This window comes from Elephantulus edwardii, unplaced genomic scaffold (genome assembly GCF_000299155.1).
Source record: "Elephantulus edwardii isolate Elephantulus edwardi_28Jun2011 unplaced genomic scaffold, EleEdw1.0 scaffold00003, whole genome shotgun sequence".
NCBI classification, from domain to species: domain Eukaryota; kingdom Metazoa; phylum Chordata; class Mammalia; order Macroscelidea; family Macroscelididae; genus Elephantulus; species Elephantulus edwardii.
The window spans coordinates 25,208,455-25,228,059 of NW_006399753.1; the positions used below are offsets into that span (position 1 = coordinate 25,208,455).

General features: G+C 37.9%; 1 protein-coding gene across 1 annotated transcript in view; it reads right to left on the reverse strand.

Annotated features, from left to right (window-relative positions):
* The window catches only part of XIRP2 (xin actin-binding repeat containing 2), a 442,953-nt gene that overhangs the window by 59,817 nt on the left and 363,531 nt on the right, over positions 1-19,605 (reverse strand). Inside the window, exons 3-4 of the mRNA XM_006879480.1 lie at positions 17,819-17,979; positions 9,202-9,345 (exon numbers count right to left, since the gene is read on the reverse strand). Of these exons, the coding sequence (XP_006879542.1) occupies positions 9,202-9,345; positions 17,819-17,979 (305 nt within the window). The remainder of the gene's footprint in view (positions 1-9,201; positions 9,346-17,818; positions 17,980-19,605) is intronic.

Below are 19,605 nucleotides of genomic sequence, written 5' to 3' on the forward strand. Positions count from 1 at the left end.
GTATCAATTCTCCTTCTATCCTCCCTAGTCATTGTCCAACTCTCTGATGCATGACAAGTGATTGCAAAGACCATGATGGCAAAATTTTGAGTGACCCAGGAAGCGTTTAAAAAAAAAAAGAAGAATCACTGTACAAAAAAACAATTTGTCGACACTGAGAAATCTCACCAAGTACCGTATCAATAAGAGCCAATAGTCAAATGACAGTGTTTTTTTTCAATTAAATGAAGTTCTGTTTTTCTCAAAAGCACTATTATTTCTGCAGAAATAGCAGAGTGACAGACTCATGAGATATTAGGTGTATAGATGACATACTCTCACAAAATTATAAGCCATTATATGTCAGTTTCAATGAATTCATTGTATATAAATTTATACTATGTGGATGTGTTTTTTATTAACTTTATGCACTTATTTTATTGTTCTAAGTGTTTATTTTTAATGTTCAAATATATCTTCAATTAGTTTATTGATATCATTCCTTTACTCAGGTCTATTTTAGAATAGGCTAATTAATTCAGCTCTAATTCAGGCTTATGTAATGTTATATTCTAATATATTTCTAAGTTAATATGTTGTCATTGTGTACCATTGAGTCGGAATGGACCCACAGCTCACCCTCCAGTGAGTTTTCAGAGGCAGTAATCACATGAGAAGAGATTGCTCATACTTCTCTCAGAGAGAAGCTTGAGGATTTGAACCATACCTTCAGGAGCATAGATGCTTACTACTAGGTCACAAGAGCGCCCATGATCATACACACACACAGGCATATATGTATGCACACATTTGTGTGGATCCACATACATGTTTCCATTCTTTCAATATTATCTGTAACAGATAGAAAATGAATTGACTAGGTTTGGATTTCAGTGAATTGTTTGTTAAACTATTTATTATCCTTACTATGAATTGTTTAAACCCTGGCTTGTCTGCATCTTCCAGGTACCTATTCTATTATTTGCAATCAGGAGGCATCTTAAGAGAATTATCCTTGAAGCAGAAGGATCCTGTTATTGGCAGGACAATATGGGGTGGGCAGATGACAGGCTTCAGATCAGACGCTAAGAGGATATAATCATCGCTGAGCTAACAAATCCTGGCTCAGGTTTGCATTTCCTGTTCTTTGATGTACATCAGAGTAACTGGGAGACCTATAGAATTCCCTAATTCCAGACCGTGCTCCAGAGCAATTAAATTAGAATGGCGTGGGCTGCCTGGGTAATTGTGAGACATAGCAAAAATGAGAACCACTTCACCCAATGCTCAGATGACAAGCACTGCCAATGGGAGACCTCACAAGGAGAGCTATTTGATTCTGAATTAAAGCAGGGCTGGAGGTGATATGATAGATGCTAAGTAAAGTTATTCTAGCTTCAGGTCCAAAAAGATTGAAACACACACACACACACACACACACACACAAACTGGGTGATCCCTTGACATTCCCCCAACACACTATTTCTAACTCTGAAGATTTCAGAGTAAAGGTAGGAAATAGGGAATGTTGAGGAATGTGCATTTCTAGACAGACCAAGCCCAGGCAGGCTTTGTGAAGCCAGGGGAGGTGTGAGGGGTTTGTCAGGTTTTGTAGAGAGGGCTTTCTATCTTCAGAGAAGAACAATTTCTCACATGATTTTGCTTTTGTGTTCTCTGTAGCTGGATGTAGGCAAATTTACTGCAGCTGAGTTAGTGTACAGATTGAGTGAGGGACTTTGCAAAAGATATCATTCTAACGATTTAATTCTGTAGAAAAGGACATTGAATCTGCCATGACTATAGAGCCATAGGAAGACAGAAGTGGATAACAGGAGAAAATTTTGTGGAGACACAAAAGCACAGTGGCCAAGTGGTGATGCAGCAGTACCAGTGGCACAGGTTGGAACAGCAGGAACGAAATGGAACACCATGAGCAAGACAGTGCAGCAGTGGAAAGCAAAAAGTTGTGCAATCTGTATCAACAACTCAGAATTGGATCTGAGTTTCCATGTCCACTTCTTGATAAAATGAAAACTGACTTACTCATGTATAGCAAAGCTGGTTTGCTACAGAAGATAGCTGGGAGTTGGAATATTTAATAGAGAAATTCAGTCAACTGAGCTCTGTACAAACCAGCTCATTGACCTTCTGAAGGCAGATGTAGTGATACACATAGTTGATTAAAGATATTGTAGTTTGAGTTTCTCCCCCACCATTTCCTTTCTTTTTTCTTTGACCCCCATATGTCCCATGAACCTTTGTTCTAAATCTGGATCAAAAGTTAAAAAATCAATCATATTATGCTTTTTTTTCCATCTTCTAAGTGCCAAGTATTGAGAAAGAGCTAAAGAGGATAGACAGTTTACAGGGACTGAGTGTGGAAGGTAAGAGCAGTGAAAAAAATTACTTGTTAAAATTTTAATTGAATAGAACAAGGCTAGCTACTTTCAGATACTGAGAACTTGCTTGAGCCTCTGGATGTCTCATTTTGTGCTATTTCTGGCTTTTTGTTTTACCAGAGATTCAGGCTCAGTCTGCACTCTGTGAGACCTGCCATAATCACTGGCCAGTGGGTGCTGTGTTAAATGTACCTGTTTAGTGAAGGGTCTTATGCGTCCCATGAATAGTAATAGTTCTGTGACAAACTATTTTGGAATTACAGCACAGCTTCTGACCATTAAACCACCAGAGCTCCCTCTGACAAATGTTTTTAAGAGCAGCTATGGAATTGAACTTCAACCCACGGCAATCTTATGAGCAAAGGAACAACATGCTGTCCCACTCAGCAATGGTCTATATGGTTCTCACTGGCTGATTTTCAGAAGCAGTATAACTGGCGTGTCTTCCTAGGCTGTTTTAGGCTGGAAGTTCTGCTGAAATCTATTCTACAGCATAACAACACACAAGACTCCATTGACAAATAAGTTAGGGCTGTTCATGAGGATCATTGACTGGAAATTTAACCTGGATCTTCCAGAGGAGATTTCTACCTTTGGGCCAACAATTCCTCAACTCTAGGAAATAAAGCTCACTACTTTTGGGTCAACTCCAACTCATAGAGCCCCTCCATCATGTTTCTGAGACTGTAAATCTTTATAAGAGAACACTGTTCATCTCTTTCCTGCAGAGAGGCAGCTGGTGGATTTGAATTGTTGACCTTTCAGTTAGCAGCACAAAACGTCACCCACTCTCCCCCAGAACTCCTTATTTCTTAGTGTTTGTTTATATAAGTGTATAGTATGTTAAACAAGCATTTGTTAAATTTATTTTTGGTTTTAGCTGCATGAATCAGAAAATGTCATGAAGTAAATTTTTTACCTCATAAATATTTTGCCTTCCCTTCTTTGTAACAACGAAAATATTTGGAGAAACCACAATACTTGTAGAAACGGAGAAAAATCAACACACTCTCAACTCTTTGTATTTTCATTTATTCACACAATATAACCTTTCCTCACTTGCCTGACTCAATTAATAGATTAATTTTATTATTTTCTTCAGTGCATCTTATCACAATATTGTGAGTAAAGCAGGTTTCAAAAGCAAACACTATTCATTTGCTATGACTTGAAAAGCAAACATTTATTCATAATGACATCCTAGGCTGTGATATAGTTGCACAAATGACATTTTATGCATATTCTTGTCCTCAACCTGCAGAGATCCATCTCATCCTGTCATTCTCTGGAGTCTGTGTCAAGCACTTTCTACTCGAAATGAGACCTTTTTAACAACTGTGCAAAAGGTAGATATACTTATGTTCATTTTAAACTAATCTTGGGCTAGTGAGTGAGTAGTTATGGTGCCAACCCAAAGGCACACAGTTGAATCCAAACATTGCTCCTCAAGAGAAAGTTAGGCCATCTCCTCCCCTATGATTTGCAACCATGGGAAGCCCACTGGACGGTCAGCTCAGAGGGAGTCCTGACGTGACAGCAGTGAGTTGTTATTGCCATTCTTTTGTTACATATGAGACTTTTGGCAGACTGTCTCTCAGAGCAAAATAATGGAGAAGACTGATACAATTTGAGGTACAAGGCAAGGCAGTCTTTGTCTTTTTTAACTTGTCTATAAAATGTTTATGAATTGTGGTCTGTCTTGCTGATAATTATCACTCAAATTGGCTTCTTGGCTTTAGTGACAATACTCCCATGTACCCCAGTGTTGAATATATATATATATATCAAGGCATTAGATTAAGGACTAAATGGAAAATGTTAGTTTACTCTTAAAAATATCCTATTACTTTCTGGGGGAGGGTTTGTAAAACAATGAAAGAATTTTTCTTTTACTTTTCCAAAAGGGTAGTGTACTGGGGGAAAGGTTGGAAGGGGTGAAAAGTGCAACAGTGAATGAATGGAAACAAATAAACAAACATATCCTATTACTTTCTTCTCATTTTATAGAAGAGGCTAGGTTATCAATTGCCATTGAACTGATTCCAACTCCTGGAGACCCTATGGGACAGAGGAGAACTGCCCCATAAAGTTGCCAAGGTTATAAATTGTTCCAGAAGCAGAGTGCCTCACCTTTCCCCAGAGATTATCTGATGAGCTTGAGTTACTAATCTTTCACTTAACCACCATGCCCCCAGGGTTCTCTGACACCTACGGGTCAGATCACTACTCGAGGCTGCTGCTTTAGAGTGATCTTAAATTACAATACTAATTTTAAAATACTGTACATAGTTAAAAGAAAATATGAAAACTATTATTATTGGTAATAACCTTCTATGCTTGTAGAGCTATAGGTTAGACCTGTAGGCTGTGACCTTGAAAAATGATACATGAGGCTAGAAGCTAAAGGTAAGTGTAAGGCACTTACATAAGAAACGCTAGCAATGTGGACAGTTAGTTGATAAAAATATATTTCGTTTGCTAGGGAGTAATTATAGGTCACCTTTAAAGAATCTAAAACCACACAGATGCCAGATTATATGTGTCACAAGCTGTCAAAAACGTTTTCTATCGACCTGACATTGTCCAGGGATTGTTCCAAATCCACATAATCTTACTGATTGCTGTTTACATTAGGATTTTGCAACAGCAGATGTATGCATAAAGATACATCCTGTCATGCAGCTCCCAACTGGCCTGCCTCAGAGTTGGCTGCGGGGAGCGAAGGTCAGGAACACTTTCTACTCTTGATATGGATTCAGCATACTAGTTTTCACACGAAGGCAATTGCCCAAATGCTGAATACTCGTACAATATTTGGAGTGCCATCTGTTCTTCTCTCCTTAAGCCACTCAGAAAAACTCAACAAGGCAAGGGAAAGCAGCTACAGAAAGGAAGGTTTCCAGGACTTTACAAATCATACCCAAAGAACACACAGTAATGAGTAATCTATGAGTGTGCTGCAAAGGAGAGGAAGGCTAAGATCATAGGAGAAGATGAAAGTTAAGCTCTGAATATGTATGACACATGGATTGCTGGTGGGCACAATGTCTCTTTTGGGGCCAATGGAAGTGTTTGAAAATAAGATAGTCATGATGGCTATATCATTCTGCAAATATACCATTGTGTTATATTCTTAAAACATATGGATTTTATAGTGTATAAATTATATCTTAATAAAACTTTTGGGAAAATTGGATGAAGAAGGAGAAACTTTCTAAAGAGTCAGACAAAACTCATGGCATGGGCAAGTGAAAGTGAATTCTAATACCTACTCCGGGATATTTAGAGACATTCTCTTAACGATGAAGGTGTGATTATTCATAGTCCAAACTACAGTGTGGTACTAATAGATGGATTTAAAAAAATTCCTCTCAAGTAGCTCTTTCCAATATAACATTAATAATTAAGTGATTTTCATTGACATACAATATTGCCCACTTGATCGTAAAAAAAAAAAAAGTCTGAGTTAATGCTGATACAGTTTTTTAACTGAAACATCAACTGGTGGCCTAGAGGTTAAGAAGGTGAGCTGCAATCCCAAAGACACACAATTTGAACCCACCAGCTTCTCTGTGCCAGAAGGATAGGCAATCTCCTCCCATGTGTGCTCTTTCTTGCTGCTGAAAACCTACCTGCTGGAGGGTCAGCTACAAGTCAGTTCTGACTTCACAGTACACAATGACAACAACAGATACAAAATAGAGACCTACTGAATAATGTAGACTCCTTTAATGAGGATTGAATTGCATTCTTATCTATTGGAAATATTTTAGAAAAGTGAAATCTAAATGGGCAGTGTTAAAAACATTACCTATTAAAATTGCTTCATAAAGTTGCTGATCCACTCTCTTAAGAAGCTGTCTCCTCACTTTCTCCCCATTGTTTCAAGGTTGTGATTGGCCAAATAGATTTCCCCCCCCCCATTTACGTATTGATGTTTCATAGGCCAGCAGTGATACTCTTTTAGAAACACAAAACATGGTAAGTCTAGAATTTATAACTAACACATCATCCACAGTTTCAAGTATCTGGAAAAATGAAAGCTGCTATGTTTGTCCACCACTTTCATTTCAGAACGTCTTTTTTGATAGATAAAGGTTAATATAGATTGAGTGATCAACAAGCAGAAAGCATCTTTAATTTCAAGGTAGCTTAATTTTCAAAATTTGCTTAGCTCAATTACTGATCTCCCAGATAAATGTTTACCAAATAGTCAGCTAATTACCCTGAAACAAGTGATTTCAATACATTAGGAAGGCAAGAGGCATATTGGACTTAATTATTGTACCTATGAAATTATTACTAATTGTGACATTAAAACATTGTCACAAGCCCAAAACAAATATTTTTTTCCTTTTAACTATAATTGTACTTGATTTCAATATTTATATTAATTACTATATTTCAACAAAATAAATATCTTTGGTCAGGGATAGGCTAAACAGGAAACTAAATCCCAAGGTGTTGAATAGAAAATGAGCCTGAGAATATGATCAAAGCTGACAATAGCTGAGGCAAGGACAGAATTAACTACCTGTTTCTTTCAGCAAACATTAGGTTTTCAATCCTTGTTGATAACATCAGAGATTTTTAGAATGCATCAGAGGATTTTTTAAAGTTCAAGTGACTGCCTAAGACTCATGACTTTTTTGCATGGGCTGTCTGTAACCAAATTTGACATTTACCTTAAATTACAAATTAGAGATCAAAGAGTATTTGCTTTTCCAAGGTAGAAAATATTTATTTATTTATTTATTTTGCCATTTCCCCATGGACTCTTGTAGCTGAAACCTCCTGGGGGGTTTCAGAGGCTGTAAATAACAAGGGTGGAAATTACTGATCTTCTCCTTAGTGAGTTCGAAGCTCAACTCCTTGTTTTTTTGGGCTGGAAGTACAGCTCCTTATTGCTAGGCCACCAGAACTCATGCAATTTACCAAACAGAAAATCGTTAATTACCCTTGAGTCAATTCCAATTCACAGTAATTCTATGAGATAAAGTTGAACTGCTGCATAGGGTTTAGAAGGCTATACATTTTATGCATGTAGTTTTAGATTCCTACATCTTTCTCCTGTGGACTGGCTGGTAGGTTTGTATGACTGACCATTTGATTAGCAGCTGAGTTGGCAGTGCTAATTCTTACCATTAAGCCACCAGAGTTCCCCTGAATAGAATATACTAAGAAATTCAGATTGAATGTTCTTGGGATCCAAGATACTGTATAGGCACAGTAACATAGAAACATTAAGTGAATCAAGAAATAGATATATATGGTAAGGAGTTGTGCTTCCAAACAAAAGACACATGGTTCAAGTCCACCTGTTGTTCTGCAGGGGTAAAAAAGGCAGTCTCCTTCTGGGCACTTTGTTGCTGTTGTTAGGTGTCATTGAGTTGGGTAAAATTCCTAGTGACCCTATCTGAACCTCACAGTCTTTGACACACTCAAGCCCATTACTGTAGTCACTGTCAGTCCACCTGGTTGAGGGCCTTTCTCTCCCTCATCATCACTCTACCTTCCCAATCATGATGACTCTCTCTCATGAATAGCCTCTCCTACCGACATGCTCAAAGTATGTGACATGGCGTTTCACCATCCTTGACTTCAATGAACCCTCTGGCTGTACCTTGTGTGAACTTTACTGCCTCTAAAGACCCACTAGAGGGTGAGCTCTGAGTTGGTTCCTGCTTGGCTGTCCACAACAGTAGCTTTAAAAGGAGTTTCTGTCAGAAATTTACTTGGCCACGTGTATTCCAGAAAAGACAAGTAATTGTTTTGTATATTGCAATTTTAATTGTTCTAGTTTACCTAGCCCTGCCCCTATGGACTTTCTGTCTTTTTAAGTTAAGCAAATGTTGTTGTTATGTGCCATCATGTCACTTGCTCTGAACCCTGCTCTATCCTGAGCCAACTTTATCATCCCTGACACACCTCATTACCCCAGTCACTGAGTCAATCCATCTCATCCAGGGTCTTCCTCTCTTGTGCTCTTCCTCCACTCTCTCAAGCATGAGGTCCTTCTCGAACAACTAATTCCTCTTTTGAATCATCTACAATGTTTCAACAGAATCTTGGTGTTTTATCATTTTTCACAAAATAAGAGCCCGAGTGTGACTGTTTATAGTGCATGTACTTCTTTTCAAAGTGCTGAGCTCAGTCTAATGAGTTTTACTTAGATTCCCACATTAAAAAACCATTGGATCCCATGAAATGAATGGTGATATATGATAATGAAGTAATTAAATTGGACACCCCCCTTATAAAATAACACTCAGAAGTTGTATTCTGCAGTTTTATGTAGCATTTGGTTTCTGCTACTTAATTTTCAATGATTTTAAGGAAAACAGAAAATTCCTCACAATAAACAGCAGAATTATAATACTTCACATTTAATCTATGCAAACAAACAGCCTATAGTTTAACATGAATAATAACATCTCTGCAAACAGCTAGCTGATAGTTTATAATAAATTATAATCTAGAAGCTGAGCCTCCATATAAACATTGTTCACAATATTTCTATTTACCTGCTGACTAACCCAAGCTATTTAATTTTAATTTATGTATGAAAATAGAAACTGAGGGGGGAAATATTACAGCAAGGCTCCCAAGAAATGTGAGAGAAAATATTCCAAGTAAATAAATCAGTGTACAGGTATACTTTAAAATTATTCCCAAAGCATTTAAATATTCTCATTTTAGTTAATGATAAAGGAAAAATTAATATACCACCAAAGAGTTAGTATATCTGTATTTGGCATTGAAATGAGTACATTTTAACTGCTATGTCTCATGACTTATCCATGAGGCATAACAGTACTGGTACCTGCTCAGCTCTGCTGTGGTGCTGGTGTTGGTGTTGGTACTGAGAAAAGATATTCTGGGAAGAAGCCACTTCGTCCTTCTCAAACTGCCTCTTCACCCTGGCCAAGCCACCAGGCACCGTGCACATGGCTGATTCCTCCATCATCTAAGGTGATTGATTTTAAAAAAAGAAAGAAAAAGAAAATTCAACTTTATATTTGCCACAGAATGGAATTCCCAATTTAAAAAAACATAGAGTAGACATTTATTTAAAGTTGTTATCACAAAAAAAGAATTCATTAAAATTTATAATTAGTTCAGTAGGCTCTTACCCAAAACTATAAAAATGGTTTCTCTGTGTTATTTTATTGTTTTTTAGCCTTGAGAAATAAAGTTAAGAGAATCTTCAAAATACTCAATTCTCTTTACTGCAGATAAATTTTGATATCTGAATAGCCACTCTGAACTCACTGCCATCAAGTCAGTTCTGACTCATAACAACACTATAGGACAGAGTTGAACATTCTCATAGGACTTCCAAGGTTATAAATCTTCACTGAAGCCAACTGCCATGTTTGTCCCCCACAGAACAACTGGGGGGCTCAAGCTGCTGAACTTTTGTTTGCAACCAAGTTTTTTTAAACATGGTACCACAGGGCTCCAAATATTATGCAAGAACATTCTAATAGATCTAATATAGGTTATATGAGTGTATTTCTATAATACATAGAATAGTGGATTTATTTTTACTTAAAATGAGATCATTGTTAAAATTCAAAGAACCCATACTGGTAACACATTGTTAAAGATGTCTATCAAAATCACTTAACTCACTCCAAACTGTATTTAAATCATTAAAGATTGATGAAATAAAGAACTTCAGAACATTGCTTTTGCAAAAATACTAACAGCAGAAATCAGAATGGCTAGTTGCGGCACTGTGTTCAGTGATTTTGTATGTCTTTCACATGCATTCTTTCATTTCATACTCCCCATATTCTAGGAGATCTGAAAACACTTAGCCTCATTTTTCAAAGATTAATTTGAAATTTGAAAAGTAAGACATTTTTTTAAGTCCTCACAACTAAGATATGAGTGTTGGAGCTAAAATGTGAACACCAATCCATCTGTCTTTGTGACTAGCCTCAAAGGACAGACAGAAAAGCAAGAATTACTACTCCAAGATTGGCAGCTGTGAGCACTGGTGTGTGAAAAACAGGGGTTTTTAACATTAGAAAGGTTCTAGTCTAGCATGTCACTTTACAGATGAGAAAGGGAACAACTTGAAAAACACTTGAGGAGTCCTGTCTGAATTTATGCCCCTTGGGAAGTACAGAAGCAGCCCAGGGCCTTTGGTTTTGATGATTTAGCATTCTCAGAGCCCAGGAAGTATTCAAGCCCAGATGGGATGACAACTCTCAAGCAAACCGCTCCCCTGTCTGCCTGCCAAAGCAGGTCTCCTGAGGTCTGACCCAGACCTGATATTACCTTGGACATTCTGAGACCTGAACTCACCGGTAGCTCAAGACTGTGGTCTCAAACCATTGGCTGTCAACTCTTGGGGGTCCTAGAATCTTTAACCAAATATATTGTTTATCAAACAGAAGAATTTTTCTCATACTTAGAAGTACTGTAAAGTATTTTATTTTTACTTTCAAAAAATACTCTTTGTTTATCATGCTCAATGTTCTCATATATATGCGGTATATTATTCTGTAATATAAAGATAATACATTATTTTAACGTAATAAGTATAAACATTAGTTTAATTTCTATTGTTAAAAAATCACGTGGAGTACTATATCTACCTATCCTACTTTTCTTGTATGTTGTACACATAAATATGAAAATTATTAACAGATTATAGGTGGCTTCATGAGATTGCCTCAGCATTTTATTTTTTTTTACAAAGCCTTCACCTTTATTTTTTAAATTTATTACTGAATGTTCCATGGACTGCCAAGAAAACAAACAGATTCATCCTAGAGAGGGTTAAACCAGGCTACTCCTTGGAGGCAAGGATTCTGGGTCTTCGTCTGACATACTTTGGACATTTGTAAGGAGAGGCAGGTCTTTAGAGAGGGACATCATGCTGGGTAGAGTGGAGGGACAGAGCAGGAGGGGAAGATCCTCTATGAGGTGGATTGATTCAGTGACTGGGGTAATTGGGATGGGTGTGTCAGAAGCAATGAGATTGGCACAGGATAGAGCAGGGTTTAGGGCTGTTGTACACAGGGTCACTATGAGTCGCAAATGACTCGACGGCACATAACAACAACAACAACAATTATTAATTTCAATGAAAATTTACAGAGACTTTGGATTTTCATTCATTCATTGTTGCATTTTTCTCCCCTCCCAACCCTCCTCCCGATTATACTACTCTCTTGGTAAAGTGAAAGAAAAATTCTTTCATTGTTTTACAATCCCTCCCCTCAGGTCCACTCCACTATGCAGCCTTCACTCTGGACTCCTGTCATGACAAAACTACCTAATCACATATCCCTTTTAAACAGTTTTCTCCCTCATCTGTTTCAATGTAGTATACATTATTGAACCCATTTATCTCAGTCCCCTCCAAATCCGAGGTCAGTCCTGTTTTACAACAGTGACATCATGCAGTATTTGTCCTTTTGTGACTTAGATACTTCACTCAGCATAATGTCCTCCAGAGTCACCCATTTTTTTAAATTTTATTATTTTTGTGTGAGTGTACCGTCAAATCAGATCTGACAGGTACAGGAGGAGATTGTCCCTCCTTCCCCGGCAGAGCATCTGGTGGATTCGAACCGTGTGCTTCTGGGATTGTAGTTGCAGCTCCTTACCACTAGGCCACCAGAGCTCCCCTAAAAGTCACCCATTTTTAATAATATTACATTAGTTCCATGTTTTCAATGCAGCGTAGCATTTCATTGTGTGAATATACCACAGCTTCTCTATCCATTCATTGGTTGATGGGCACTTAGGTTGTTTCCAAGAAAGCCATGATAAATATGGGTGTGCAGTAAAATAAATTTATACTCCAGATTTTCTGAATGACTAGCAAATACTAAAGTGGTTGCTTTATCAAGTTCATAATATTTCCTCCTACAATGTAGTATCACATAGTTCATTGGTTCTACAAGCAGAGGAGAAAGATAGTATATTTATAAGCCCTAGATTTATAGTCTATTAAATTTTGTAAAAAAAAAAAAAGCTCTACAAATGAGAACCCTGGTCAATTGTTGCCATCTGATACATGGTAAGGGCAGGAGCATGTATAGAATCCTTTTGAAATTTAAGATACAGCAAAAAAGGGAAAGGGTGAATTAAGGCCACACTATTTCTTTCTCCCCCCTTTTTTGCCATCTAATTTACATAAAGGCTTTCTTTGATACATCATAAATAGACAATATGCTAGAATTAAAAGATATGAATGAAATTAAACATCAGTTAAAAAAATTAGTCATTCTAAACAATGCCCAAGTTAGATACAAATTAGTGTGGTAAACTTCAGAATTATACTAGGACTGGATCCTTTCCTAGTGCATGCACTTTTTGGGAGGAAAAAGAATCTCCTCTGTTCCTATAATAAACAGTTTCTCTCTCAGTTACCAGATGGATACTCACATTGTGTGGTTTGAAATTAGGCCACTTTACACATGCAAAATGATACTGTTGGTTATTTTTAATGGTAGTACAGTTATTACCACTCTATCTCTTGGTAATATTTAGTACACCTGCTGTTGCCCCAGGTAAGTGAGATAGGTCTTTAGAACTGCAGTTCGGTGGTAACATTCATAATTCAACTTGTAAATGAAACCTTGTATATGTCATATGTCAGGCCTTGCCTATGCACTGAGTGATACTACCTTGCTCACATGGGAATGTTGCCATGATTTTAAGTTCTAAGAGTCCTGGTGATGCAGAGGGTTAAGTGTTGGGCTGCTAACAGAGAGGCTAACAATTCAGAAATGCTATTTCCTGTGCAGGGGAAGGAGGGTTAAAAAATGAGGCATTGTTCCAGTTAAAATGCATAATCTGGGAAATCTGATGAAGGATACCTTGAGCCCATTTGAGTCTGTGGAAGTGGGTTTTGAAGCATGCTTTCTTTTAGAACCCAATTGCTTTAGTTGTCATCTTGTAGGCACTCACTTGTGGCAACCTCATCAGCTTCAGAGTAGAACTGTGCTCCGCAGAATTTCCAATGACTAATTTTTTTTTCTAAAAAGACCACCATACTATTCTTTTGAGATGTCTTCTGAGATTAGAACCTCTAACCTTTCATTTATCAGCCCATAGAATGAATGAATAACTGAATATCTTGGAATGCTCGGGACTGAATCTTTTTGTCGTCTAATTCTGTATTTCTTATTCTGTGATTCTCAGAAAAGTTTTGAAAACTGTATAAATATATCATCACCCACTTTCTTTACAAATTACTGTCATGTGTCTATAAGGTATAGTATAAATAGCATGGGATGTCAGAACCCTTAAAAACTGGCTTTTTAGCCACTGTGTTAATCTCTAGTGGGGGTGAGGGAGGTATGGTCTCCAGCTTCTTAAAGTGCAGACACATGGTCTTGCAAATCTTCAACAGCTGTGAGAATAATGTAAGAGAAACTTTCCACATTATGAGGGATGGTGGTGGAGAGAAGATGGAGGACTCTTGCACTGCTGTGAAAAGACTGTGGCAGGTATAACCAGAGGAACATTGGAAATGGAGCCACAGTCAAAAGTTATGCTTACTGGATAACTGAAGAAAAAGCTACCTTGTAACTGCTCTGAGATGAAGTTTGATGAATGATTAAGAAAACCAGAGGTTTATTTGTGCTGTTAAAATGAACCTGGACTGTCACTAATTGAAGAACTTTGCCTTATTATTCTGGCTTGGATTGCTGAACTAAACCTGGACTGGCTTGCAATGTGTGATATTCTTTTCCCTCCTCACTGCCTCACCCATTTCCCTAATAAACCCCGCCACTGTGAGTAAAGTCTATTACACAGTTTGCAACAAACATTGGAACTAATAATTGATAGAAACAGGTACAGGAGCATGGGGAGTAGTATGTCTGATCATGCAGCTATTTGTATGGTGCTATGTATATCATTACAACTGTTCCTCTTCCTTTGTATTTCCATACTTGAAAGTTCTACCTAGGTTTTATCCAGGAGACTGGGCTCTATGAGGAGAATTGTGGCATCAGGATTGGTGGAAGATCTATTAATAATCTGCGTTATGCAGATGATACAACCCTGCTTGCTGAAACTGAGGAGGACCTCATGCACTTGCTGCAGAGGGTCAAGGACTGCAGCCTTCAGTATAGACTGAGGCTCAATGTCAAGAAGACAAAGATTCTCACCACTGGACCAATTGGTAGCATCAGGATGGATGGCAAAGAGATTGAGATTGTTCACAGCTTCAGTTTGCTCGGCTCCATGGTCAACACTCTTGGCACCAGCAGTCAGGAAATCAAAAAACGTATTGCGATGGACACTAAGCTGTGCCTGATACAGGCCATGGTCTTTGCAATCACTTGTTATGCATCAGAGAGTTGGACAATGACTAGGGAGGACAGAAGGAGAATTAATGCCTTTGAGCTGTGGTGCTGGAAAAGAGTATTGAATGTACCATGGACTGCCAAGAAAACAAACAGATTCATCCTGGAGAGGATTAAACCAAGCAACTCCTTGGAGGCAAGGATTCTGGGGCTCAGTCTAACATACTTTGGGTGTGTTGCAAAGAGGGAGAGGTCCTTGGAGAGGGGCATCATTCTTGGGAGGGTGGAGGGACGGCGCAAGAGGGGAAGACCCTCTATGAGATGGATTAATTCAGTGACTGGGGTAATCGGGATGGGTGTGTCAGAGGCAGTGCGATTGGCACAGGATAGAGCAGGGTTTAGGGCTGTTGTACATAGGGTCGCTATGAGTCGCAAACGACTCGACGGCACATAACAACAACAACAATACCAACATGTATTTTATTAATGGGAACAGCTCCCCTTTATGAAGTGTGTAGAAGTCAGACTCAGCCTTTTCCATGTTACTACTGCTCCTCTCACATCACTTAATTTCAGAAAATTAGACAGTGATTCTAATCCTAGTTCTGCCATTTAAAGCCTTGAACAAGAATCTGAGAATCCTAGTTTTCTTTCTTTTAAAGTGGGAATAACAATATCTTCCTCATGATTTCTTGTGAATGATAGCAACATAAAAGAAATAAAATTGTGTAGCACAGAATCTAACATTTTAATTCATTGCTCAACAAGGGTTATGTCTCCCTTTCAGGGATTTCTACAGATCATGACTTTCATTCAGGTTCAACCAAATGTCCTGACTGAGTCTATGACGAAGAGAATCTGATCATAGTCAGCTACAGAAATATGTGAAACTCTCATGGATTTATTCTAGGGCAAAATCAGTAATTTATAGATTTTATATTTGAAGTTAGTTGTATAGCCTTAGTAAAATGAGTTTTTGTCATTTCTCCCCTACAGTTAAACAAGCACAAGACAATTTACCAGGCATGGCAGCTATTTTGCTGCAGGAATGTAGATGTTTGCCCATTTCTTTTAAACAGTATGTATGCCCTTCCTTCCAAAAATTTTATTTGGGATCAAGTAAGGTGTTGGTTGGGCCAGAAATTATTGTTTCTATGAAAGGAAACAACTGTATATACTTATAAATTACTGAAGTGAGATAAATAAATCTTGGCTTGATAACTACCCAGTTGTGTCTAAAAGTGCTATAAAGTCTGTTCTATAACGACAGTGACTATAATTATGTAATCCCCCATAAACTACTCAGTTTTCACATCTGCAAATAGGGCAGGAAAGAGTTTAAAGCCCCAGAAAAATGTTAAATATCTCATGATTAAATATTTGTGGACTGTGTTTAGATCTTTGATTTTTGTGTTGAATAGTGGGATATTTTAGGTTTTTGATGCGACCCTTTTTAAGTATAACTGAAATAAACACGATGCACTGATACAACTCTGTTTTATGGTATAGTTTTCCAATGTTTACCACAACCTAAGTCTTCCAAATAAAGGACTGTTACCAAGTAAATTGCATTTAGTTAGGTATTTCCAAATAAACTGTTTCCTAAAGTGTATATCATCAATAAAGAGCACTAATTTGTAGTAAAGTTCCACAATTATCCAGCAGGGGGTGCTATGGAAGCAGATTGGCTGGAGGTACTGGTGTGATGATTTGTTTTAGATTTGTGATCTTACTATTTATGTCACTTTGATACATTCATTCAAAATCTATGCTGTGTCTAAAATGTATTTTAATGACTATGTAAAAACCGAAATGTCATCTGGAATTGTAATATTGTTAATGAGCTTGGCACAGTCAGCCTTGCCTCTAAATAATTTGTAAAGAGTGCTAACAGTAGCTATTTTAAAACATCACTCTTTTGGGTTATTCATTCATCCACCATCCCTCTTGATTTCCTGTTTCTCAGTATATTTTTGTTGGATTCAAAGAACAACTTAGCTAATTTGAAAATTATAATTAAAAAAGAAATATCCTTATATTCCATTAAGCTGGAAAGCTCTGGCTAATAAAATGACTCATCACATCCCATGGATTGAAGGCCACAGATAGAGAGCTCAACAAATTCTTTTGAATATGCCTTTATTATGTATTGGCTCTAAAAACTGGTGGTCTTGCTGAATCCTGCAGTTTCCTATAATCATAATTGGTTTAGCACAGTGCCTCCATGGCTAATCTCTCTCATTTCTATGTTGATTAAGCTGCTCCTAATGGATTTAGTGCATACAGAGAAATGAGAAAAGCAAAAAAAATTATACTGCCGGTGCATTTAAATGAACCATGTATGGGACCAAGGAGGGCAGGATGCAGACCCATGGTATTAAAATTTCAAATTAATTACCAACTTTCCTGAGGAGAATAGCTATAGGTTAAGTGATAACGATGACAATGATAATACATTTGTTCAGTGCCTTCTGGTTTACACATAAATTATCTCTTTGCCTCTGCCAAAAGACCCTCTGCTGCTGTTAGGAGCTAATAGGTGGTCAGATTCATGCAGTTCCCATATGTTACCTTTCTTGGTTCTAATCTTTCAGAAAGCAGTTTCCCAGGCCTTTCCTTTGAAGAACCACTAAGTGAGTCAGAACCACTAACCTTCAAGTTAACTTTCTTTCCCCTCTCTTTCTCATAGTGGTTAAGTTGTAACTGACTCATAATGACCTTCCATTGGGTTTTCAGAGGCTCTAAATTGCAAAAGAGATTGCTCATCTTTCTCCCATGGATCTGCTGGTGGATTCGAACCACCAGAGAGGCTTTGGGTTAGCAGCACAACTGCCTACTGACTATGCCACCAGGGCTGCCTTTTAGTTTACCACTGCATCACAAACGGCTTGTGCCATCCGAGCTCCTTCACACTCTGTACTGGATACATCATGCATTTCCCAGTTAAGAGCAAAATGGGCTTAAAGCTAGTAGCCAAAATTCACACAGGTAATATGGCGCAGCACTGAAACAAATTCAGATCTTCTGAATCTGATTAACAACATTCGCAGGCTCGGGCTCTCTGACCAGTTGCATTTTTTCATTGCAGATGCAAAGAGGAAGTGAGAAGCGCAGATGACAAAGACAGCACCTAATACAAAACCACCAGGAGCCGCTTACATTTGCAGAGAAGCTGTGGCGGTCTCCCTTGGACACCGCTGCCTGGTACCTCGCCATCCGCTCCTTCAAGGAGACCACCTCCTGGAGGTCTGACACACTCTCTTGGAGCGTAGCACTGTCTTCTGCAAATCCACTCACGGGCTTATTGGGGCCAACAGTAGCTGAAAACAAATGTAGTATGTTCAGACACATGCCAGGCTTTATCAAGGAAACAGTATCACTTAATGAACAGCAAGGACATTGAAACGATTCTGTTTTCTAAAACACACTGCTATATTTAATGATATTTTCTATGATGTCTCCCGGTCACCCTCTCCTCTTCAGGCTTTTGCATAAACCTTGAGAATGTCCTTAGACTAGCACAGGCTTATATAAATATCAAAGGAAGATATTTTCTTCGTTCTTATTTCTGAAATATTCTGTTATGAAAGAGTTACGAAATCTTCTTGCTCTTGCGAGGTGCCATGGAGTTAATTACGAGTCTATGAACGAAGGACCTGAACCTTGCTCCAGCCTATGCCACCCTCAGGATCTCTGAGATGCTTGAGCTCAGCTCCTTGTTACCACCACCGTGTCAATCCATTTTGTTGAGGGTCTTCCTCTCTGTCTCCGGCCCTTCCTCTTTCCAGACATGACAAACATTCCTTGTGTGCTGACTGTGCGCTGGGATTGTACTGAATATCATAAGAGCGTGCTTCATGTACTTTTCTAACAAGACTGTGAAATAATAGTGCAATAGATTTTTGTCTTGCTGTGTTGTCCTGTGCTACTGAGAACCGACTCACAGCTGACCCTCTAGAGGCTAAAAATTGCACAGGAGGAGATTTCTCATCTTTCTCCGTTGGAGCAGCTGAAGGATTGGAACTGCATGCCTAAATTTCTGTAAGTTTTTTTATAAAATATGAGAACACATAATCATGCAGGATACGAAACTTTCTCATGACCAAAAATTAGTAAGCAGCAGATTTGAATGTGATCTGACTGAACTTTTAACAAGTCTTAAAGTTTGCCCTTTCTTTTTCTCTCTCCTGTAGATCTACAGCTGGCTAAACCATCTATGAGAATTATAGGCTGTGCATTTTTCTTTTATTCATGGAGGTATGTGTTATGTAAAAAAGAAACAACAGTATCATCAAAACAACTTTGCCAGTCATGCATTTACTTCCAGACAGTCTGTTATTTTCTCATTTAAGCATCTACCTGAAAAAAATGCAAGGAGGTAGGAATTACATACCTCAAAACAATCCTGGTCAGTTATCATAAACAGGAAGATCTTTGAGATTATTCTGAGTCTAACCACCTTTTTTTGGTATAAAAGAACTAATTGAACAATATACGTCACTGTGTAGTTAAAAAAAAAAGAGCTAATTCATGATGCTGAGTCCATAGTTATTTACCTACTGTGTGTACAGTGGGTCTTAAAACTATATTTAAAAACATCTATTGCTCTGATTGTGCTATTTCACTACATGACAATTTATTAATGACTCTTAAAGCAATTTGATTCTAATATCATTTCAAGGACTCATTTTAGAATCCAACTGGGTATGGTGTAAGTTTAAGGGTATACATGTACACACGTGTGTGAGTGTGTATCTATGTGTGTGTATCTTTATATGTTGTGTTTTCTTGTTCCCTTTAATGGTTCCTGCCTTTTATTTGTATGGGTGTTAATTAATAGGATGCACAGACTGCTTGGAATATAGAAATCCCTCAGCTTTTCAAAACTAGCTTTCTGATACCTTGCTCTCTGTAAGACTGACTTATTTTTCCAGGAAAGGAAACTG